At 39.0% G+C, this 25,015-nt stretch overlaps 1 protein-coding gene across 1 annotated transcript in view; it reads left to right on the forward strand.

The window, feature by feature from the left end:
• The window catches only part of LOC109996441 (NXPE family member 3-like), a 30,345-nt gene extending 6,310 nt beyond the window's left edge, over positions 1-24,035 (forward strand). The window contains exons 4-9 of the mRNA XM_065951634.1: positions 5,159-5,297; positions 6,898-7,365; positions 13,415-13,710; positions 15,456-15,531; positions 22,867-23,113; positions 23,194-24,035. Of these exons, the coding sequence (XP_065807706.1) occupies positions 5,178-5,297; positions 6,898-7,365; positions 13,415-13,710; positions 15,456-15,531; positions 22,867-23,113; positions 23,194-23,738 (1,752 nt within the window). The 5' untranslated portion in view covers positions 5,159-5,177 and the 3' untranslated portion in view covers positions 23,739-24,035. The remainder of the gene's footprint in view (positions 1-5,158; positions 5,298-6,897; positions 7,366-13,414; positions 13,711-15,455; positions 15,532-22,866; positions 23,114-23,193) is intronic.
• Positions 24,036-25,015: the final 980 nt, after the last annotated feature.

Genomic DNA, 25,015 nt, shown 5'->3' on the forward strand with positions numbered 1-25,015 from the left:
TACAGAGTCTGTCTCCGCTGGCCACACTTTAATCGTTGTTACTGATGGCTTCACACGTTGGATGAGTGGGGAGTACTTGGGGATGAGGAACAAAGAAAGATGGTCTGACTGTCCCAGGTGGGGGAGGGGGGTCGTGGTGTAGGCTCCTGCGATGTTTGTGTAAACATGGTCCAGAGTTTTGTTTCCTCTTGTATTGCAGGAAACATGCTGGTGAAATTTAGGGAGCACTGTCTTTAAGTTTGAGTGATTAAAATCACCTGCAACTATAAATGCAGCCTCCGGGTGAGCAGTCTGTTGTTTACTGATAGCGGTGTAAAGTTCCTTCATAGCAGCTTTTGCATCGGCATCAGGGGGGATGTAGGCTGCAGTTACAATAGTGGAGCTGAGCTCCCTTGGCTGATAGAAAGGTCTACATTTAACCATGAGAAACTCAATGTTAGCTGAGCAGTGTCTCCCAATAATGATAGAGTCTGTACACCAAGCTTTGTTAATATAGATGCACAGCCCTCCTCCTCTGGTCTTACCGGAGTCCTCTGCCGTTCTGTCTGCCCGGAGTGTGTGGCGACCGGCTAGCTTGATAGCATCGTCCGGTACTCTGTTGTTTAGCCATGTTTCCGTGAAGATCATGACATTACAGTCCATAAGTCTCTTGCTGTGGATGATGCGAAGTCGTAACTCGTCCATTTTGTTCACCAAAGACCGCACATTAGCGAGGAAAATGCTGGGTAACGGGAGACGGTGCGGTGTTATACCTCCGCGCTTCCCCCGCCTTTGTTTACGGTCTTGACGCCGCCTGCGAGCACTTCCGCCCGGCCGGGTAGAGTGCGTAGCCTCGGGTGTTTTGGCGATCTCGGGTATGAGTAGAAGATTGTTGATTAGATCGTCAGGGAGGTGTATTCCAATATCCAAAAGTTCCTGTCGGGTGTAGGATGTTAAGGCGAGGCTGTTCCGTGCGAACAGACCCGAAATTAACAATAAAATTACTGCAAAATTGCAAATCTGAGAGAGACGCTGGGCCTCGCGATGCGCTCGCGCCGCCATCTTGTTGTATTCTGTGTGACTGTGGCAATATACTCTAGTTCAGTTACTGATTATTAGGTGACGTTTTTGATAAGGAGATATGCTGAATTGTAGCCATATCTGTTCGTTAATTAGCAGGACATGCACATGGCATTAAGATAGGTAGTCACTGTGAATTATGTTCAGTAGAGGACAGTGCTGCCTTACTGATGTAAATGAATAAGCTATCTTGATATGCTCAGAAGCCTGTCATACAATGTCTTTGCTGTGAACTGTATCTGTTAGGGAAGAAGTCTGTTTATACTTACCTGTTTTGTGTATACTTTATGCATAACCACTGATTCATCAGAGAACAGGATTTATGCTGGTGTGGTGGTGGTAACGAATAAACAAAGTGGAATTAAAGACCTGTGGTTCTTACCGATCACCTGCAGCGAGTTCTACACAATAAGATCCAGCATAGTTAAGCAGGAAAGCTACAGCTTTCTCACAGATATATATTTCTGGTAACTCATCCTATGAAAAAAGGGTAAAGAAAAATAAATAATTAAAAGGTGATGAAAAGCAACAGAGCTAACTGATTTAACAAAAAAGAATAGTAGACATAAAACTTTAAATAAATAGTGGGCCTTGGTTTGTTCTACTCTAAAAGTGTTCATTTATTTTTGTCTGTGTTCTTCACCATCTTTTTTTACCACCATTTTTAATACATATTTTCATTGAATTTTGAAAAACCTTTGTTTAATTAGCAAGGTAAAAACGTAATATAATGATACAAAATTAATTAAACTGGACACTTAGAACTTTTTTCTCAGCAGGGAGTAACATAAAAAAAAACGTGTTGCCAAGCACACAAGCTGCTCCTGCATTACGTTTCAGTAATCAGGCTGAACAAAAAGAGAGGTGACCGTGACATAGAATTCAGAGAGACTGAAGGAGAGGTATTTCTGTAGTTTTATTCACTCAGAGTTTTGTTGCCAGAATTTAATCAGAGCTGCGGTTCTTAACTCCGGGGGAACTGCTGCACTGCGCACGCATCCTGGCGGTATTCAGTTTTGTCCACACGTCTTACCAGCTTCTCCTGTTTTCACTGATGTAAAACAACAGTTCTGCTGATAATCACAACGCTTCCCAGATTGTCTCCACATCATCCAGACTGGGTGTAAGTTGCGAACACAGGCGTATAGCCTAATGCATCTCCCGACTTACTGTATTTAAACTCTGATTATGGTAAAATCATTTATTTAAGATTTAAATCTGATTTTATTTACAGATGGTTCATTTTTAGGAAAGTGTTGTGCTGATCAAAATGTCCTTCTTCTCCGAAAACGATATAACACAGGCTGTCCGGTCATACAGAGGTCCGCTGGTTTAGCCGCGGAGCAGCGCTAAAATGCTTCCTTGAATAACACACGGAGAAGGCACAGATTCATGACACATAAAAAGTCAGTAACAGAGTTAGATCAGTATCGATAGTATGGACACATAGAAGAACTGACTGCCACGCTCATATTAAGTCGTTTAACTGATTTTATTCAGTTGAAAAAGTGGAACTCAACACTGAGTTGATCAGACTGAAGCGCACGTCTGGAAACATTTTATCATTTTATAATGCCTGGCACTAAAATACCTGAAGATGACAGTGTTTCCATCACAGACACATATATTCATGAGAGCAGGTTTTGTCTGTGATGAACCTTAACGAGTGAAAACTGTGCTGTGGCCTGACACCTCTCTCTCCCCACTGTACTCCATATTATCAAAGCACTGATCCACGGGGCAGGTAGAATAACTCCTGTGACAACGTTTCTATAACCTTGAACAGCAATATTAAAAAAATATAGTACAGTGTGCAATGTTTTAAGTCTGATACCTGCAGTCATACAAATTCATCTTCAGTTAATGCCAAAAGAAATTCTAATTTGAATTAGATTTTTTTTATCATATGATTTACTGTGAGTTATGAGTTACTGTTAATACAAAGCTCCAGACACAAGTAGCTTATTTTCATTTTTTTTAAATCCTACAGCAGCCTATACATGTTTAGAGTAAAATTCTGCCGGCCCACTGGACAAATCCAGCCCCGACCCTGGTCTATCTCCTGCAGCACCTCTAACTCCAGTCATTCCCAAGCCGTAAGACATTTGCTTGTATGTGTACCCAGCGTCAACGTCACAACTGCCAAGGGAGTGGGGAAAAAGAGACTACTAGGTTAATACTCTACCAAGCAGGAAGGATACTATAAACAATGTCAACCTTGGCTGCTCCCTTTACAACTGCTGTCTCTTGACTAGAACAGCATCATGGCACAGGTTAATGCTCTTGCAAAAGCTCAGAGGACAGTTTGTTCACTTTCTCATTAATGGCTTCACCCACGGATGTCACCCAGGCATAACACACTTCCCACACCTGCCACAACTTTCAATCTGCTTTCAAAGAACCCAAAAGTGTTGACTCCCTATAGCAAAGAGGTCAAAGAAGGATTCATTATTCCTTTTTTTTTTTTTTTTTTTTTTTGAGTTCATTGAGTAGTTAAAGCGCCATCTGCTGGGTGGTTTGTGAGCGTGGGTAGTATTCATGGTGAGGGAGACAGGAGCATGGTCATTGATGGTAATGGAGTGTATTTGTGTGTCAGGTTTTTTGGAAATAATTGAGTTGCTATAAAAGTCAATGCGAGAGTAGGAGTGGTGAACCGGAGAATAGAATGTACATTTTTTGGGTGTTGTAGCCGCCAACCATCGCCAAGACCAAAGTCACTCATGAACTGTTTTATTGTTTCTGTGGATTGGGAGTTACGTGTTTTATTTGAGTTGTTAGATCTGTCAAGTAATGGGTTTAAGACTGTATTGGAGTCTCCTCCAATAATCACCGGGGAGTCAGACATATTGTAGAGAGAGGTAAAAAATGTGTTAAAAAAAGGATCAATATTATTTGGACCATAGACAGATGCAATAGTAATGGGGGTGTTATTTATGGAGATATTTATGATGATAAATCTTCCTTCAGGATCTGTTACTGTGCTGTTATGGATAAATTAGATTTTATTGTGTATTAATGTGGCTACTCCTCTCTGTCTGGAGTTAAAATGGGCAGAGAATACTTAATGTTATTAATTTATGATGATCAGATTCAGCGAGTGGAGTGATATTCAAAATAGCCAGGGGGTTGTTGTTATGTCATGGAACAGTTGTCCATTAATGTAAAGTTTGTCGACTGAGAGTACTGCTTTTTTTCCGAACTGTATGTTCTTTTTGCTGATGGGGGGTAGTGTTTTGCGCCTGTCCATTATTTCTCGGGGGAATTGATCGTTGATGCCAAAGTCCGTTTTGTGTCGTTGTTTTTGTTGGTAGTGCTCGAATTTGGCAATTATGGGTCTTTGTTTGTTTGCAGGGTTCTTGGGTCCAATGTGGTGTGTACGGTGAAATGTAATGTCCTTCGCAGCGTCCGGGGGTATTTTCAGATGAGTGGTCATGAAATCCTGTATTAACTGTTCGGGGTTGTCGTTGTGTTGTTCAGGTATACCGGAGAAGACTAGAGTGTCTCTCATGCTGCAGGATTGACGGTCGAGGATTGATTCTTTCATTTGTTTATTTTCTTTGGTGACTGATTCCAGCTGTGTTGTGAGTGAGGTGACAAAGTGTTGGAGGGATTTGTTATCTTTGGTGAGTTGCGCCTGTGTGAATTCGAGGCTGTCGCGGATGTGTTGGAATTCTTTGTGCAGAACTTCAACAAGAGCGATTCTTGCGTCAAGACCAGACAGACTGTTATTGATTGACATTAGGATCTCACTGACCTCAATGCAGCAGTGTTTTTTAGGAGAGTTGAGAAAGGAGTCGGACTGGCGGCTTCTTTTTTTGTCGGATTCGGTGGGATTGTTGTTGTCGATTTTGGGATTTGTATCAGTGTCGTTTATGCAGAGTCGGGTAAAGCATTCATCAATGTACTCCTCTAGATCCTCCAGGTCGTTCAACTGTGTAAATCCAGGTTTGAGGTGCAGAAAAAAGTTTTAAGACAGAAAAGTAGTAAGAGCTGTGTTTTGGATCTAGCAGCAGGCTGCCATCTTGACCTGTCGTCAGATCTCACAATCACAGACCCAGTCAGTCGACCCTTGATGATGTTTTTTTTTTTCTCAATCCAGTACCACAGAAGGACCAATCATGAAGCTGAATGTTTGTACAAGACAGAAGGTCGGCAAAAACCTTCTACAGGGCTGCATCGTCCTTTTTCTGGCTGTGCTTGTCTTAATCTTTAGACAACATAAAATGGACCTACTTGAGGTGAGATTCACATTCAAATTCAGATTCTTTTTTGTCCCACAAGGGGAAGTTTGTTTGCAGCAGGAGCACACAGAAGACAACACATGCAAGCACAACATCACTGTAAAATCAAAATGAAAACCAAGTTCAAAAGCCAGACAACACAACACAATATTAAACATTAGAAAATGTCATGTTATGGGAGTTGCAATGTGCAGGTGTGCAAATGATCAGTTAGAGTGCAAAAAGAGCAACCTAAGGGATAATAGAATATATGAATTGAAACGGGAACAAATGAGACCTGGAATCTTTTTGTTTTTCTCACAAGTGCTCTAAAATGACGACCTGAGGGTGGAAGCTCAAACAAGTGGGTGACTTGAGCAGACCACTATAGCCTTAGCTCTCCCCAGGACCTCCTTGTTATAAATGGTCAGAAGCCCATTCTGACACCTCCCTGATATTTTGTTACTTGTTTTTAGAAGCCTCCCAACTCTATTCTTAATGGTCAAGTTCAGGCTGGGAACAGGCAAGTACGGACTTGGTCAGTTTATGTTTATTGTTTGTTAAGTCAATGTTTATTAGTCAGATTAAAGGATAATGTTTTCAACGTGTCTTCACGTCTTTTTCTTAGCAAGCCAATGATGTCACTATGCAGCCCACCTCAGAAGCGATGCAAACTCTTTCCTTATGCATTCCAGTCTACAATTCACCTGCAACTTGTGCGGGTCCCTACACATCCAGCTACACAATGCATGATTACAGCCGGTACTCCGCCCCACCAGTTCACACCCCTCCAGTTTTATTTCAGGACTTAATCCTGTAGTGTTGTGAAGCAAGAGCTCTCAAACAATCAGACAGAGACTTATGGCTTGTGAATCGAGGATCTGTTTATTTCACTTATAGCAGTTTTTCTATATAATTCCCACCATCCTTTTTGGGCAATCAACCCACCAAGCAAATGTACATATGTCAGCTCTGTGATTGACTGGCGAACAGTCCAAGGTGTAGCCCGCCTCTCACCCACTGATAGCTGGGATTGGCTCCAGCCCCACGGACCCAAAACAGGAAAAAGCAGTATAGATAATGGATGGATGGTCTTTCTTTCTACACTCACACTGCATACTTTGTCCACAGAGGAGCACCACAATCCACAAAGACTTCTTAGGAATTTGAGTTGTAGTTGGTGTCATGATTTGGTCTTGTTTGTTTTGTATTTTGTATATTTTCAGAGTTTAGATTTCCTTGTCCCCTGTCATCAACGTATTATAATATGTTGATCAATATATGTTCTACATATCATGTTGATGACAGGGGACAAGAAAACAAAGCTAGAGATCTATAGATCTCTATCAATCATGTCCAGAAACACACTTTGTGTGTGTAGAGATCATTGCAGTGGATATTACTTCAATATTTTATAGAGTAGCCTTCGGTGTATGGGCCTGGTTTATTTCAATGTCTAAAATCTGCCATTAAATTAACAATACGACTATTGCCCTTAGGTCAAGATTAATAAAATTTCAAAGTGACTTCTGATCTACCATCTTTTTCAGTTTATTTGAATTTAGTATGTATGTTTGATTCTTTTTTTCACTGTTCTTATTTTTCAACCCATTGCCAGCTAAATTATAAAGAAAACTCGACCATCGTCCACAAGAAAGTGACCTCTCCCCCTTCATCTGCTTCTCACACTGCTCCTCCCGTGCCTGACAACTTCTGCACCTTCAAGCGATTCTCCTCTGCAGATGCTGAGGAGGAACGTCTCATATTGGACTCCATTGCTTGGCCTGAAACTCCACCACCGCCAGCTCCTTTTTTATTGAACCAAACAAGTGATCCCACCCACAGCAAATTCACTATTCTCCCAAGGAGGGGTGGAGGAGATTGGCACATAGGAGACCAGCTGGAAGTTATGATAAAAATGTACGACTTCCAAGGTAACCCCAAGAAGTCTGGAGGAGATGCAATTGTTGCCCGATTGCACAACAGGCCACTTGATGCAGGTGTGGCTGGACGAGTGGTGGATCACCTTAATGGCTCCTACTCTGCTGTATTCTCTTTACTCTGGGAAGGAAGTGCACAGGTTGAGGTAAAAATCAAGGCTTTCTACTAAAATGGTATTTTAAACAAGTGATGGTAAAGGAATCACACATTGTAATGTTATTGTCCTGTAGGTCATTTAATTCATAGAATCTAAACCATTCCCCTGACCCTCTTTTGCCAACAAGCAACAACATAAGTAAAAAATTAAAAATTAAAAAAAAGGCATTGTGGAAGTTTTAAAATCTGAAGTTCCTCTTGTTAATTCTTGAGACAGTCTCTGAAGAGTCATTCCCCATTGATTGATGCCCAACTTTTTAAACCAGCTTTTTACAAAACAGTGTTTCCCACACGATATCTGGGCGGGACGTCCAAGTACATTTCTGTCCGCCCAAGAATATTTCCGACCTGTTTTAATTTATTTTTCATTTATTAATGAAATTGCTGCGTGCACGAGAAAGCGAGAGAGAGAGAAGGTCCACTGAACAGCTAGGGTTGACACCTTTCCAAGCAGAAAAATAAAGGACACCCCCGCAGCGGGGCGAAACTGAGTAAGAGCATCTGAATTCCCAAGTGCCTACTCAATCTTTCAGTAGACAGTACCTACTATCCATGCTGTATACTAGGCAGATAGGCAGATATTTGTTCCTACTTCGTCTGATTCATTCAGTATGGAAGTGGAGTAATTTGCGTTACCCGAATTGACTGCGGCTTTATTTAAGAGTAATTCACAAATACAGTCAGGTAAACAAAAACCAATATCACAATGTAAATCAAGTAAAAACCCAGATTAAATAATAGAATAACACACAGTACATACAGGAAAGTACAAATGAAAGACAGTAATATACAGTATTTAAAGTAAAATAAACCAATAAAGACACATACATAAATATGGAAATCATTATTTAAATAGAGGTCTCAGGGGAAAAGGTTATATATAATAATGCATACACTTGTTACATTTTTAATTTTTAATTAAAAGGAGCGATTTCAGTAGGGACTTTCACAAATGTATTCTATTAATCCATGCTCATTTGTTTTGATTTGGAGCACACCTGAAGTGACGTTTTTCTATTTTGCGTTTCATTTTGCACAGCATTATGGGTGGTAAAATACAATTAGGTAAAGGTCAAAATTACTATAGTCAGGCTTGAAAATTGCAATACAGGCCTAGAGGTGGGTGATATGGGAAAAATTTCATATCACGATTTTTTTTTGGGCAAAATCTCGATCACGATTTTATCACAATTTTTTTTCATACTGATCTTTAGACAAATTTGTAAGTTACTGACCAGTTCAACCAAACTTATTTCCCTGTATAATGTTCTTAAATGCGCAAAAACTGTGCTGACAAGTTTAATCTATTTAAAAAAACATCTTTGTAGGAGGTCTGGAGGTCTCACCCAGAACATTTTTAGCAACAGAAATGTCTTTCCCTCAATTTGATCTATATTTATGCACAATTTGAGGGTTTTCCTCACCACTTTGAAATTATGATTTAGTTATGTGTCCTCTTTTTATGTTCATCAGGAACATTTTCACGCAGTGATGCATTCATTTAAAAACATGTAGACTTCAAGTTCTTGTCTTTCTGTTCTATTTAGCCCTGCAGAGTTCCTACAGCTATAACTTCATACAGGCTCTGCAGCCTTTGTTGTTGTTTTTTTTTATGACATCATTGGACTAACTTTAGTTTGGTTTATATATAATCAAACATAATACAGAATGTGTTCATTCTGTGACACATGATCAAAGTAAGTTTTACTGACAGAAGAGTTTAATTCATAGAGTGGGCGGGACATCGTTGATAGACAGACAGTCACCATGGTTACTCACTCTCACCTGCCTGCTGCTGCAGTGTAACGTTGTTTAGTGTAATCCCACACTTAAAGCTCTAAGAGGGGCAGATAAAGAGTAGGTGTAGGTGGAGAATTCATTGCACAAAGCCTTGCAGAGTGCTGGTTTCTGATCTCAGGCCAGAGGGTAGTCATGAAGTCTTGGACACTCCTGGAATTTGTCTTCCAGATCAGCTTGAGTTTTTCTCATGTGGATGCATCAGGTAGATCACAGAGGCGCAGGTTGATCTCTGTAAGGTAATCATCGATGCTGAAATTGGGTTACATGGGTCAAACCGGTCTACATCCTTCGCCAGGGATTCAATGAGCCTTATGCGCATTCTTTGATTTCTGGGTGAACAGGAGCCATCCGATTCAACCTGGTGTTATCTCTGCCTCTGGGGGCTGAGAAGTCATCCCCCTTCCCATGTGGTGGTTCAAACCTGTGAAGGTGTGAAAAGGTGTCACAGCTGTCAGGGGACTGGGGCGTTTCCCCAAAGGGAGGGGCTCCACAGTCATTTGTTTTCAGGAATGGCAAGGAAAACAAGACTATTTTTCTTAGTCCTGGGGTTATCCTGGCTGCTCAGTTCTTTACTCAGCTTTTTCAGCAGGGTTGTTTGATCATCCAGCACTTCCTGCCTGGCAATTTTGAAGTGCTGGCAAAGAAATGTATATTTTGCCCGCAGGGATTGGATGTGGTTCTGCAGGGATTGGATGTGGTTCTACAGGGATTGGATGTGGTTCTGCAGAGCTTCTTTTTCTACTTACAGCTGGGTTTGCTGCTGAAAGGACTTGTGTTGGGAAAGAAGGACTTGCCCAAGAACATTCAGAATTATGCTTTGGGGTTTCTTGGCTCGGTGGTTGGCATGATCAACGAGCTCCTTTAACTTCTTATCACACATTCTAATTGAATAGCTATTAGGTTGGCTATCTCCTCTAAGGAAAGGTGCGTCAGACCAGCAACAGTGCTGCGTCGTCTGATCCAAAAGGAGGATTAAAACGGATTCACAGTGGATTACTGTTAACAAAGCTGCTAAGATAAACAAAGCTAGATCAACACAACAGCAAATCTTATCTAAGTTTCCCAACTGATAACTGCAGTCTATCCTGGAAGTTAGGAGAGGCCACACTTCAAGTCCTCAAAGGATGGGAGGAACTCACACCTCTCAGACAGCTGGCTATGCAATTACTGTGCATTAACAATGCAATAAAGCTGGTTTTATTGAAGGCCTCACACAGGTCATCATACGTTGGGGTTCTATCGAGTCAAATTTGGTTATATTATTAATTATATTTAATAAAGTATTAATATAAATAACAATATTATAAAACTACATTTAATTAACTCGGGGGGCACCACTCTGAGATCAGAGAACAAATAACCAAATATCAATAAAATCAGTCTCAAATTAGTGAATTAATTACTAATATTATTCATAATTATTAATTGAAGTAGTGAAATCCATACACAAAGCCCTTGCACCCAGCTTATATCACAATGCAAATACACCAGTAATCACAAACAACTGCTCTCTTAAATTATAACAGAATTTATTTAACAAAGCCAAGTCAATCCAAGAAACTCAATCAAACAAATCACAAACTAATCTAAGCAACCAAACATTTTCAAGCAAAACTTGTGAATGAGGTGTAAAAGTGTAGTTGCTGCCTTTTGAAAAGGTTTTGAGCAAAGTTGGTTGGATCTCCACTCTGTTGAATGTTAAAATCAACACATTCAGGCAGGTTTCCTTCGTGGCAGATGTAAGAGGAGGGTAGCAGGATTCAGATCTTCGACCAGAGCACTGCTCTATGGTCTTCTGGTTGCAGGAGCCGAGTTCTTTGTGTCCTTGTGGATTCAGGGATCAGTGGGCTCTCTTCAGCACTCCTGTCCAGTTTTGTTCAATGACGTCTTACGAAAAATTAAAGGAAAGAAACTCTTCATTTTACTGGAACCTGATAGCACCTGTTTGCGCCCAAAACTCTTTAAAATATGTTGTGGAAGTAGTCAGCTGAATCCTCTGATGCTTGAATTCAGCATATGAAGAGCTACCTATACTGAGCAACCTCAGCTCTGGAGTTTAACCTATGCAAGCCAAGATGAATAAAAAGGGTTTGTCTCCTCGAATGCTGGAGTCCATCATATGGGAGAGGGTATCCTCGGGTGTCTGCAGACCACACTTGAAGGTATAGAGCAATGAGAGGCGACTGCTTTTAAGGACTGGGACTGCCTGTGGGATAGAGAATTCAGACCCCCCCCCCCTCCCTTTTTTTCCACACCTATGTGTTAGGTGCTGTTGGGGGTGTGCTGGGGGGGTAAGACTCCTTTGTCTAGTTCCCTCCAGAATAACTTAAGTCAGGCTTGAAAATTGCAATACAGGCCTGAGTCCTTTGTCCACCACACATGGCTGAGGTCCAAAATTGGAAAGGGCCACAGTTGATCCGGGATCCGTATGGACAGAGTCAGGAACATATGTGATCCGGTCAAACCGCCGGTCGCTCTCACCGTGTCTGCAGCTAACTTAAAGGGATACTTCACCCGTTGAAACATGAATTTGTATTGACAATTGGGTCATATATGTAGTAGAAATGTGAAATAAATTTTGAAGTTGGTGCCGTCTTGACCGAGAAAAGGCAGAAATTGTCCTTTTGGCTCATGTGGATGAAAGACAACAACTCCCAGAATGCACAGCATCACAGGCCACTCCCACTGAAGTTAGGGTGCTCTATTAACAGACATTTACGACAACACATACGACAGTTTCCTCAACTGATTTGAGATTACTTCCAGAAGGAATTAGCATCTTCGAAATTCCTGGCATCAAACAGTCTTTATTTCTGTGTCCATAGGCAAACAGTGAGAGCACCAACACCACCAGTCCGCCCAAGCTCGAGCCGGCCCGGGCTCCTTGTCCTCACAGCTGCCAATAGGCTGGTCATGTGTCTCGACTGCAGCAGCCACAGCAGCAGCAGCCGAGGCACACGACTTGACTGTCGGCAGCAGCCGCCTCGTCGCTATAGTGCAGTTTGTAGAGATAGCCACGAACATCCGATTTGCGCACCAGACCTTCAAAATCCCCTTCATCCATATCAGTTTGAAGTTGATACATACTTTGATTATACTTTCGTTCCTCTCAACTTTCTCCACAGAGCCTGTTATCATAGCTTCCAAGCAAGATGGTGGACATTGAGTTTCGATTCTGGGAGTGAGGTCCCACCCACTGATCTGTAATAGGTCTGTAGCTTCAATATTAAAACATACTAAGAGTAAAATGGCTCCCCACAGTTTAAATCCAGAGGAAAAAATTGTTCCAAACACTTTACATCCACAAAGATCCATGGACTGCTGAAATAAACTCAGCTGTTGTCATATCAACCTATAACAGCCAATGATATCCTTTCTTAAAAGGAGTTGCCTCCCATTGTTCTCACGGCCAATTCAACGTGACTGTGCAGATGACTGACAGACAACCACATCAAAAAAAATGGATTCAATAAAAAGATGTCAAAACAAGATCTGCACACCAAGGAGCTTCTGTTCAAAGGATTTATTGACAAGTGACGTTTCCAGCCAACAGCTCTTCCTCAGACATTTCTTGTAACCAATCTCAAAACATGGATATGTTGCTCCTGACAATACGTCAGGGTGATTTATTCATGCACACACTCAGGACATTGATTTAAAGTACAAGTGGCTTTCAGAATTGCATTAAAAGTACTTATAAGTTGAAATTGACAATAAGATAGGCATAAGAATTGCTTGAGAGAAAACAGGCAAATCTATTGTTTGCTGTAGTCTACAAAGAAGATGGCTACCTACAGTTGTCAGAGAAAATGTTATATCGGGCTCCTGATAGCCTAGCAGTCATGACGCATGCCCCCTTTACAGAGGGTATTGTCCTCTTAGTAGTGGCCTGGGGGGAATCTGACCTTGGCTCATTGCTGAATGTCATCCCCCTCTCCATCCTCCCAACATTTCCTGTCTGTTGTCAGCTGTCCTATCTACCAAAGGCGAGACAGGTCCAAAAATATAACTTTAGAGGATTACTAGTTCAACTTCACAGCTCGTAGAGAGTTTACCATTTCCATCAATCTCTCTTATGTTTTTAAGTTGAATAAATTATTAACTTTAGTCAGCTGACAATAAAAATACAAATTAATTATCTTGGAAGCATTGTTTTAGCAATCTAATCATACAAATAATAAATAGCAGGCAAAGGGTGTATGCTATAACTTTAAAGCTCTTGTGTTTTGTTTTATCAGGTGACCCTTGTCCACTCAAGTGAGGCTGTCACAGTTCTGCACAGGCTGAATAGAGAACATCCTGATAGGGTTCTCTTTAAAAGCCTCTTTCGCTCAGGTTCAATCTCTGAAACTACCTCCTGTAACGTTTGCCTACGTCAAACCAACCAGCCACAGTGCAACTACACTGACCTCCGTACAGGCGAGCCTTGGTTCTGCTACAAGCCAAAGAAACTGAGCTGTGATGACAGGATTAACCACATGAGAGCCGGATTCAATGTAAGACTCAAGGACAAAGAGGAGAAGCTTTTCCAAAGGTGAGGGAGCACAGCAGTAGAAAAGTTGCATGTAGTTTTACATCAAATGACTATAAGTATGTGTCACCTGGTGGAAAATGTTGTGTTTGTAACTACAGGTGGCAAAGATGAAATCTTAAAGAGCCCATATTATGCCCTTTTTGGGGTTCGTATATTTAATCTATGTACCTACTAAAGTATGTTCACAAAAGCTAAAGTTCTAAAATAAAGTGTCTGGCTGTATCCGAATTGCCAAGTACCTACTCAATCTTTCAGTAGGCAGTACCTACTATCCGTGCTGTATACTGTTAGTACCTACTATTCAGTAGGCGCGCACAGTAGGCAGATATTTGTTCCTACTTCTGATTCATTCAGTATGGAAGTGACGTCATTTACATTTCCCAAACCGGCCACATTCACCCGTTTTTGGGGGGGGTTTTTTGTTCAGCTTTATTCAAGAAGAGTAATGCGCATATACAGTCAGGTAAACAAAAAACAATATCACAATGTAAATCAAGTAAAAGGCAGATTAAATAACTAAATAACATACAGTAGCCTTCATAAAGAAAAGTACAAATGAAAGACAGTAATATATAGAATATAAAGTAAAATAAACCAATAAAGATGCTTTAAAATAGTGAAATCATTATTTAGATAGAGGGAGAAAGGTTTTATAATAATGCAGGTATTTGTTATATTTTCTGTTGTTAATTAAAAGTAGCGATTTCAGTCGGGACTTTAACTCTAGATTAAAAATGTATTCAATTTCATTCGTTTGTTTTGATTTTGAGGCGGACGTGACGATTTACGTTTAATTTCGCACAGCATTGTGGGTGGTAAAATACAATTAATTTCCTGAAAGCACGCATCCAATCCATACTGCATGAAACCCAGAAGTTAATATCCATACTGAAATGTTCAGTATACTGAGGTGGACCCAAAATATGCATACTGAATGACCACGAAAGTTCAGTATGCTGAAACTCCCTACTGAAAAGTATGTACTGCGTACTGAACTGTGACAATTCGGAAAGGGCCTTTATTTTCATGTACTGCCGCTCCATGCACTGGCTCACTTCTGACTCTCTCGCTAAGGCTCTGAAGTGCCCACGTGTGCCAAGTCTGATCTGATTGGTCGGCCTGTCGGCTCTGCCATAATTGGTCAGTCGCTCAGCCACTCTGGCTTCGAGGGCCAGGGAGTAAAAACATTAGCACCTTAGCACTACTGTGCTACCGCAGGCTACGGCATATCGTGGGCGTGCCACAGAAGTTAATGGGCATACAACATGAACTACTGGGCTTGCCACAATGAGCCAATGGGCTTAGATCAATGATATCACACTGACAAGACGTCACACTGACATTTTTTTTTTTGAGGGGAGCTAGAACCGAGCGTTACATGCAGCTAGTGCTCCAGCTAACAGGAGGACATAGGAGAAGCCGCATTTCCGCGGACTTTGAATTTTTGCAAATATATGTTCCTAAACATGCACAGGACACATGGAAAACACACTAAAGAGAAATATAAAACCAGAAAAAGCATAATATGGGCCCTTTAAGATGTGTATAATGTAAGATAATACCTATCAAAATACTTATTCTGAACAATTAAAGTTGACTCATCAACAAAACTATGATGTGTATTGTTTCAAACCAAATATGGAGGCAGAGTAATGTATTGTGACTAAAGTGTTACCATTTGTTAAATCATGTTTTACATTTACATAATGTAGTGTGTTTAAGAGACGAGAGTTTTTTCCCCCCAGCAAAGTCAACCTGAAAGTCTTCATTCAGGCTTCAGGACCGGCCAATGTTACTGTGCTGCCTCCAAGGAAAGGTAAAGCACAACTTTTCTACTTCCACCTTTAAAAAAATGTCCATGTGACCTTGAAAATAAAAATGGTTTGGTAAAAAATTCATACAACCTTCCTGTGTGTATTCCAGCCACAGCATTGGCGGAATGAAGTACTACACAATAAAAATAAAAAGTGACAGTAGCTGTTTATCTCTTTGCCTTGTATAAAGGATATCCCATACAAGGCAAAAATAAGTAAATGAACCAGATTCCATCTACAAAACTGAGATAGAGTTGCAAGTGTATGGAAAGCCGATTGAAGATTTAATAGATATCCTTGATATCAAAGCTCAGTTTCCTGTACTAGTCAAGTCTTTGGCCGCACTAGTTTACTAGTAGAACGTTGAAAGACTTACTAGTAAACTAGTAGAAGGCAAAAAGTCCTACATGTTAACTAGTAAGGTGCAAAATATCTACTAGTTAACTAGTAAGATATATTTTGTGTCTACTAGTTAACTAGTGAGCCTAAAAATGTTTACTAGTTAACTAGTAAGAGCAACAATGTCCACTAGTAAGCTAGTTTGACTCTTTTTAACCTTACTTGTAAACTAGTGAGGTTCAAAATGTTTACTAGTTAACTAGTAAGACCCAAATGTCCACTAGTATCACTAGTGATGCAGTTACAAATTTTACTAGTTTACTAGTGAGGCTCTTAAAGTCCACTAGTTAACTAGTTAGTGCAAAAAGCCAACTAGTAACACTAGTTCAGGACATTTTAGTGCTACTAGTGAACTAGTGAGGCTCAAAATGGTTAACTAGTTATCTAGTAAGAGCCAAAATGTCACTAGTTACACTAGTAGTACTCTTTTTGGCATAACTAGTTAACTACTACGGTTTTAAATGTTAACTAGTACTACTAGTGAAAGCCAAAATGCGTACTAGAAACACTGGTTGAAGTACATGCTAATGAGTGGGTGGGATCAGGGCACTCTCTGAACCTTATCATTGGTTCTCCATATAGACCTCCACCTTCCACAAATTTAACCCTTTGTAAGAAGGAGCAAGTGCTGTGAAGCAACGGCTTCTTCCTTACTTTCCATGGAGAGTAAAACATGAAAATTATATATATATTAAATGTTAGAATTGTTTTATAAACTTAAAATAAGATAGAAGATCATTTTAGAACTGTTCTCATGATTTTCTTTTTCCTTTTTTATCCCATCAAGACAGTATTTACAGAAAACATAAGAGAGTACATCTTGAGGTCAGTAGAGTGATAAAAAAACTGCCCAAGGTGCAATTGTAAGTTAAAAATGAATGTGTAAATATTTCATATAAATTCATGCTGTTTTTAAAAAGGAAAAAAGTTAATCAGATAAAATTATGGACTTTAAAACAACTGGAACTTGATACAGAATTTATGTTCTTGTACTTAATACGTTTTAATTTGGCCTAAAGTCGGTAAACTAAGAAAAATAAAGGGATTCAAGATTAGGGCCACGTAAAAGGAAAAAAACCTAAAATTTAGAGATTCAAATAGTTAATTTATGAGAATAAAGTAAAATGTACGAGATTAATTTCTTGTTTAAGTCTATATCAGAAGAGCAGCAGCCGCCTGTTCGAAAATGATAAACGTGGAGCATCTTGTTATAGTAAAGGTTTAACAAATAAGGAAATAGGCTCCTTCCTTGTGTAGTCTGTAAAAACAGTTGGACAAATATATCCGATAAGTTGTTTTATCGGCATATCATCATCACAAATAAAATATCAGGACCCTGAAAAGATACTGGAAGCAACTGTAACTTTTGTGGCAGAGGAAAATGCTTTAGGGGTTCTCCTTTCATCATTTATGCGCAGGCGGAAGGCTTCTCTATGAATGTACATTTTCGTAAATTTATGACTTTATTCTCCTAAATTTACATGTTTATTCTCGTACATATACAAGATTAATCTCAAATATTTTCTTTTTTTTTCTTTAAGATGGCTCTACTCCATCGTATAAATGAGCCCTAAAAATGTAATTTTATTATGTAAAATGAAGGTTAAAAATTGTACTACTTGCAAATGCCCCACAGATGGGGCTATACGTATATATACTGCTAATGTCTACAGTACTAGTACTACTAGTTGACATTTAGGCCTTTACTAGTGCTACTAGTTGCACTAGTCGTACTAGTAGCACTAGTCACACTAGTCGTACTAGTAGCACTAGTCACACTAGTCGTACTAGTCGTACTAGTCGCACTAGTCGCACTAGTCGTACTAGTCGCACTAGTCGCACTAGTAGCACTAGTCGCACTAGTAGCACTAGTCGTAGACAGAGACAGAGAGAAAGAGAGAGACAGACAGACAGACAGACAGACAGAGACCCTTTTCTTGGCTCGGTGCCACTTCAGCTAGCACGGATAAGCACCTCCACTACTGTGGGTCTACCTGCTGAAGGTGTTTATAAACTGATGTCTCATTGTCTTAAGTCCAAGATGATTCAAATAAGTTGGCTGTGGCTCTAACTCTTGGGCAAGGAAGTGGCTGAGTACTCTTTCTCACTACAGCCTTCGCAACTACAATCGCCGCTGCAGCTCCGAGTGATAAACGCATTTAGTTCCGGAAAGTCTTTCACAATAAAAGTCCCTTATTACCATCTATGTGATGTGCTTTTATTTTGAAGCAGATGAATGAGGAAGTTGGGTCTTGTAAGCAGCTGCAACTTAACATATCTCAGATGTGTGAAAATAAATACTTAAAACCAAGAAGATTCAGTTAGAAGCTTTAGTATTTAATAGGTAAACAAACAGAGACTAAAACATCTAATATTTAAGCTCATACAGGTTCATTTTAAAACAATAAATGGATTATCTTTCATCTCAGGTTTAGTTGCAGCTACATCAGCCTTTGAGGCTGCATTTGAGACTAAAAATAAAAAAACTAAAAACACTAAAATACTCTACACTGTTTATGATTGAGACAAAGTCCCCTTTAGTATTTTCTTAAATAGTTTAAACATTTCCCTTCATAAAACAGCTGAATACTTGAACATATAATATATTATATAATATAATAGTAGAATATATTGGTATATCAGAAGAGCAGGAGCCGCCTGTTCGAAAATGATAAACGTGGAGCATCTTGTTATAGTAAAGGTTTGACAAATAAGGAAATAGGCTCCTTCCTTGTGTAGTCTGTAAAAACAGTTTGACAAATATATCCGATAAGTTGTTTTATCAGCACATCATCATCACATTGTCATAAAATATTAGGACCCTGAAAAGATACTGGAAGCAACTGTAATTTTCCAAAGAAAAAACCACACTGACTTGGATGAAACTGTCTCTTTTGTGGCAGAGGAAAATGCTTTAGGGGTTCTCCTTTCATCATTTTTTTATTCTCCTAAATTTACATGTTTATTCTCGTACATATACAAGATTAATATTTTCTCTTTTTTTCTTTAAGATGGCTCTACTCCATTGTATAAATGAGCCCTAAAAATTTAATTTTATCATGTACAGTAAAGGTTAAAAATTGTACTATTTGCAAATGCCCCACAGATGGTGCTATACGTACATATACTGTCTACAGTACTAGTACTACTAGTTGACATTTAGGCCTTTACTAGTCGCACTAGTAGTACTAGTAGCACTAGTACTACTAGTGGACATTTAGGCTCTTACTAGTCGCACTAGTCGCACTAGTAGCACTAGTGCTACTAGTAAGAGCCTAAATGTCCACTAGTAGTACTAGTGCTACTAGTGCAACTAGTGCAACTAGTGCAACTAGTGCTACTAGTACTACTAGTGCTACTAGTACTACTAGTGCTACTAGTAAGAGCCTAAATGTCCACTAGTAGTACTAGTACTGTACACATTAGCAGCATATATAAGTATAGCACCATCTGGTGGGCATTTGCAAGTAGTATCTTAATTTTATGCTTTAATCATAAAAACATGACTCCTCATATGATAAAATAAATCTTGATGTATGTTGCTTGTGCACTTATATCTGCTCACTGCCATATGTATCTTTTCTGCTGGGCTTACTCGAAGCTAAACCAAGAAAATTTAGCAAGTCCATAACATACCGATCCTGCAACTGACACCTAATGGCCGAAATGCATATCTCTCTGCAGCTACTTCTTGTATAAGGGTTATTTCTCCAGATGTAAGAGGCTGACTTTATATTTATAAAAAAAAACATTAAAACATCTTATTCACATTAGTTTAATAATTCAGTATACACTTGTCCTAAATCCTAATATTTTATTCAATATTTTGCATGATCATCTAGCAGATAAACTAAATATAAACACATTTCTTTCATGATTTAAAAAGAATATACTTAATTTTTCACTTTGCAAGTTTCAAACTAGTATATCTTTCATATTTTATATTGCCATATTTTCAATGGCAAGAAAAAAGCTAAAATCCTTGAACATTAATGTTGTGCAAGATTTTATTTTATTCAATCATACTACTATATATAAATATTAAGTGATGGGTTATTGTTTATTTTTTGACAAATACTGCAATAATGAATAATCATTAGTGATTTTTAGAACAAATAATACTAAGTTTAAAAAACAAAAAAGTTGAAAAGATGAATAACAATGTAACATCAGATTTGGATTTAATCTGTGCATGGGTCATAAAATTCTATCAAAGGGCATTCAGTGAGTTACCATTTAGTGATAATATAACATGACACAAATGAACAAACCTTCAGAAATTAGTGCTGGTTTAACCGAAGGTACTATTCAGATCTGGCCCTTTAAGGCTGGCAAAATCGCAGGTTTGACATTGACCAATCAAAATCCTTGTCCCGCCTGCTTCATTATCATGCGGTCAACTAGTGCTACTAGTACTACTAGTGGACTGCCAGTTGACCTTTACAAGTAAACTAGTAAGGACCAAATGTCCACTAGTTACACTTGTAAAACACATTTCGACTTTACTAGTAAACTAATGATGTTCAAAAAGCTTAACTAGTTTATTACTAAGGGCATAAATGTCACTAGTACCACTAGTTGCAGTCTAATTGACCTTACTAGTTAACAAGTAGGGCTCAAGATGTTTACTAGTAGTACTAGTGAAAGAAAAATGCACTCTAGTATCACTACTTTGGTCTTCAAGGCCTTACTAGTAAACTAGTGAGGCTTTAAATGCATACTAGTTAACTAGAACGAGTCAAAATGTCCACTAGTTTACCAGTTAGACCATGTGTGACCTTGCTAGTTAACTAGTGAGGCCAAACACAGTTAACTAGTTAATAAGTAATTGCAAAATGTCCACTAGTTGTACTAGTAAGGGTCTTTTTGGCAGTACTAGTTAGATAAATTGTCAGTCACAAGTTAACTAGTAGTCAACAGATCAGACTACTAGTTGACATCTGTGTTCAACTAGTTAACTAGTAAAGGGTTTTAACTGTTCAGCATGTAAACTTGTCAAATTATATCATTCAACTAGTTTACTAGTCAAAAGCAAATGTCCACTAGTATGCTGTTTTGTCTGCAACTAGTTTACTAGTGCCACACAAAGTCTTCAACTAGTTTACTAGTGAGGCCAAAAAGACACTAGCTAGTTTAACTAGTGGACAAAAAGGCACTTACTAGTTTACTTGTAAACTGTATAGGGCTTTACTAGTAAACTAGTAAGGTTAAAACCGCCCTCAGTAGTGTGACTAGTTGACATTTTAGCTGCTACATGTTAACTAGTAAACGTTTCCGAGCCTCACTAGTTAACTAGTAGGTTTAAAAATATTCCAACTAGTGTTACTAGTTGACACATTTTATCTTACTAGTGACCTAGAAAGGTAAAATGCATCTTCACTAGTGTTACTAGTTACCATTATGAGATTAACTAGTTAGCATTTTTTTCTAACTAGTTAACTAGTAAAATGAAAACAGATATCGACTAGTAAGCTAGTTCTAATCCTGCAATCCAACTAGTTGACTAGTGTGCAATATGTAAATGCAGTGGGTGGGATTATAACCAAATCCTGGGTCCTGATTTGATGTTATTTTTGTTCTTGATTTTTAGAGCCTATCATAAGCCTCAATCCACACTTATCCCCCACCTCCTCGTTACCATTTTGTGCAACAAGTGTTACTAGTGACATTTTAGATCTAGCTAGTTTACTAGTAAAATATTTAAGTCTCACTAGTTAACTAGTACGACTTGTAAAGATGATACTAGTGGACATTTGTTCTCTTACTAGTTAACTAGTGAACATTTAGAGCCGCACTAGTTAACTAGTAAGACTAATAAAGCCATCTCTAGTACAACTAGTGGACCTTTCTGCTCTTACTAGTTAACTTGTAAAAACTTTTTATCCTAACTAGTTAGCTAGTATGGTCCATATATATGCCTTTCTAGCTTACTAGTGGACATTTTGGCTCTTACTAGTTAACTAGTAAACATTTTTAGGCTCACTAGTTAACTAGTAGACACAAAATATATCTTACTAGTTAACTAGTAGATATTTTGCACCTTACTAGTTAACATGTAGGACTTTTTGCCTTCTACTAGTTTACTAGTAAGTCTTTCAACGTTCTACTAGTAAACTAGTGCGGCCAAAGACTTGACTAGTACAGGAAACTGAGCTTTGATATCAAGGATATCTATTAAATCTTCAATCGGCTTTCCATACAAGTGTTCACTTAATTCACTAAATAAGTACTATTTTACTATCAAAAATTCTACACTACTTAACAACTGCAAAGTTTTGCTTTTAGTAAGGAGGAGCCGTTTTTGTCACTGTTTTGTAAGCGAGCAGCAGAGTTTTAAATTTGATGCGAGCAGTAACTGGGAGCCAGTGTAAGGAGATGAACAGCGGAGTGACATGTGCTCTTTTAGGAAGGTTGAAGACCAGTCGTGCTGCTGCATTTTGTATCATCTGCAGGGGTTTGATTGTGCATGTAGGAAGACCTGCCAGTAGAGAGTTGCAATGCGTGATATCACGCATGGACGCATGTAGCATGTAGCATGTTCTGACAGTTCTGACAGGTAAGGTCTGATCTTCCTGATCTTGTACAGGGCAAATCGACATGACCGGGCAATCGAGGCTACTTGAACCTTAAAAGTTAGCTGGTCATCAATCATGACACCCAGGTTCCGGGCAGACTTTGTGGGTACGAGTTTGGTTGTTCCAAGCTGGATATTGATCTGTGGTTGCATAGAGGGACTGGCTGGGATGACAAGGAGCTCAGTCTTTGAAAGTTTGAGTTGAAAGTGGCGTTCATTCATCCATTTAGAGATATCAGCAAGATTTTAATGAATGCTTTTATGTGTAAATACATGATGTCATCTTAAATCTCAAGTGAAATAAGCAAGGTCAAGGAGAGACCTTGTTTTGGTATTTTAAGGGGATCTGTTGACAATGTATGATAAAACAATGACTTTAATAACCAAAAGCTTGATCAATATTTCTTAGGGCAACCTGAGGTTGATCAAGGCAGTGGGAAGTCTGGACTCTCTGGGTATTACTACCAGGGTGTGTGGCGATCACTTGGTGGCACCAAAGTCCACCAATTCAACAACTCCTCTGCCATCAGTCAGTGTCTGAAAGGAAAGGTGGTCCACATGTATGGAGACTCCACCCTAAGGCAATGGTTTGAGTACTTTGATGCTTCACTTCCAGGTAGTTGATACACAGTAATTTCAGGTGAAAGTTTATTGTTTATATCACAGCTAAACTTGTTCCTTCTGTCATACTTTCAGATGCTAATGAGATTAACTGGAATAGTCCGAAGCAAACTGGACCTTACATGATATGGGACAATGCAAAAAACATCTTGGTAACATACCGTGTCCATGGTCCTCCTCTTAGTTTTATCTACGTCCCAATCAGTGAGCTGCATTACATTGCAAATGAAATTGACGGGTTGGTAGGTGGCACCAACACAGTTGTAGTTATTAGCATCTGGGCCCACTTCAGCCCTTTCCCAATTGAGCTCTACATCAGACGGCTTCAGAGCATCCGCAGGGCGGTGATTCGTCTGTTGAACAGGGCTCCAGACACACTGGTGGTCATCAGGACTGCAAACCTCAGAGGTTTAACACCTTCTGAATCGTTAAACTACAGTGACTGGTACACACTACAGCTGGACAAGGTGCTAAGAGCTCTGTTCAAAGGATTTAATGTTCGACTAGTGGACGCTTGGGAGATGACTCTGGCCCACCATCTGCCTCACAACATTCACCCAGGCCGTCCTATTGTTAAGAATATGATTGACATTCTCTTGTCCTACATATGCACCAAATAGGGCTAGTAGATGTGCATGTATTCAGTAAGGGAGTTAATATTTCAATCAATTAATCGTTTGCAAAAAATATATATTATTTTGCCATATTAAAAAAGAAGTTTTATTAATAAAGAATGATATCTGTCCAAATGCATAATATACCTAGACGTTTAAAACAATCATATGACTTGAATGCATTTTTTCCTCAAACAACAACAAAAAAGAATTTGGATATTTCGGATAATTTATTTTCCACAATTAAATTTTGCAATGACTCTAAGTAACTTCCCTAAAGAGGCCCATCCAATTGCACTTACTCTTGTTGCCCTGCTAAGGGTTGCATGCATTATAACTGTGAAAACCAAAGTTTGAAAAATTAATAGATATGATCTGTCTATAGGAGAGAAAAGGGAAACACAGAAAAGAGTTAGAGGAGTAAGTGTCGGGACACTGGCAGACATGAAGGAGATGAATGCTGGTTGGAGGGCCCCCCCAATTAATTCTTGCTCAGGGACCCAAGAGACTCTACAGTAGAATCGTCACTGGACCAAGGGTGTTAACAGGTTTTCCAGTGGAGGTCTAAATCCCAAACAATATAATCAAAGGTGTGATACACGACGACCACATCCTGTAAATGTTCATTCATTTGAGCAATGCAACAGAACATGCATGTGGGAGAAACCTAACATTTTGTTGTTATTGTCTGAAGCAGACATTCATGGTTAGATCTGTAACAAATGTTAGCTGCGTGTCTTCTCATTGTTTCTCTGCAGCTCCAGTATCTGGTACAGATCATTACCATTTGTCAACAGATCTATCAATCATTATGCTACTCCCCCTTTGATATCATTAAAATAAATAAATACAAAATTAACTTCTCATAAAGATTATCACTGTTGTTGGTTACAGTGTTTGGATGATAAGTCGTGGAAAGTTAGGAAATGTAATCTCTTTAATAGTTGTACTTTCTAAAAACATTTTTATATGAAATATTTTAATTATATATGAATAGTTTAATAATCGTTAATAAAAAGAATAAACTGCTTATCACAGTGTATTTCTTTAAAAGGAAATTGAAGCAGTTGACAGCTCAAGTTGGGGAAATATTGTCATTCAGGGAATATGTATCAACATTATCTAGATTTCTATATGTTTGATGAAACTTTAAATTAAGCAACCACATTTTTGGTAATGCAATGGCTTTACAGATTTATTTTAATTAAATCCATCATTGTTAATTATTTGTGAAAGGGGTACCTCAGTAATGACCTTGACAAAAAAGACATTTTTAGACAAAA

The sequence above is a fragment of the Labrus bergylta genome, chromosome 23 (assembly GCF_963930695.1).
Source record: "Labrus bergylta chromosome 23, fLabBer1.1, whole genome shotgun sequence".
Taxonomy (NCBI): Eukaryota; Metazoa; Chordata; class Actinopteri; order Labriformes; family Labridae; genus Labrus; species Labrus bergylta.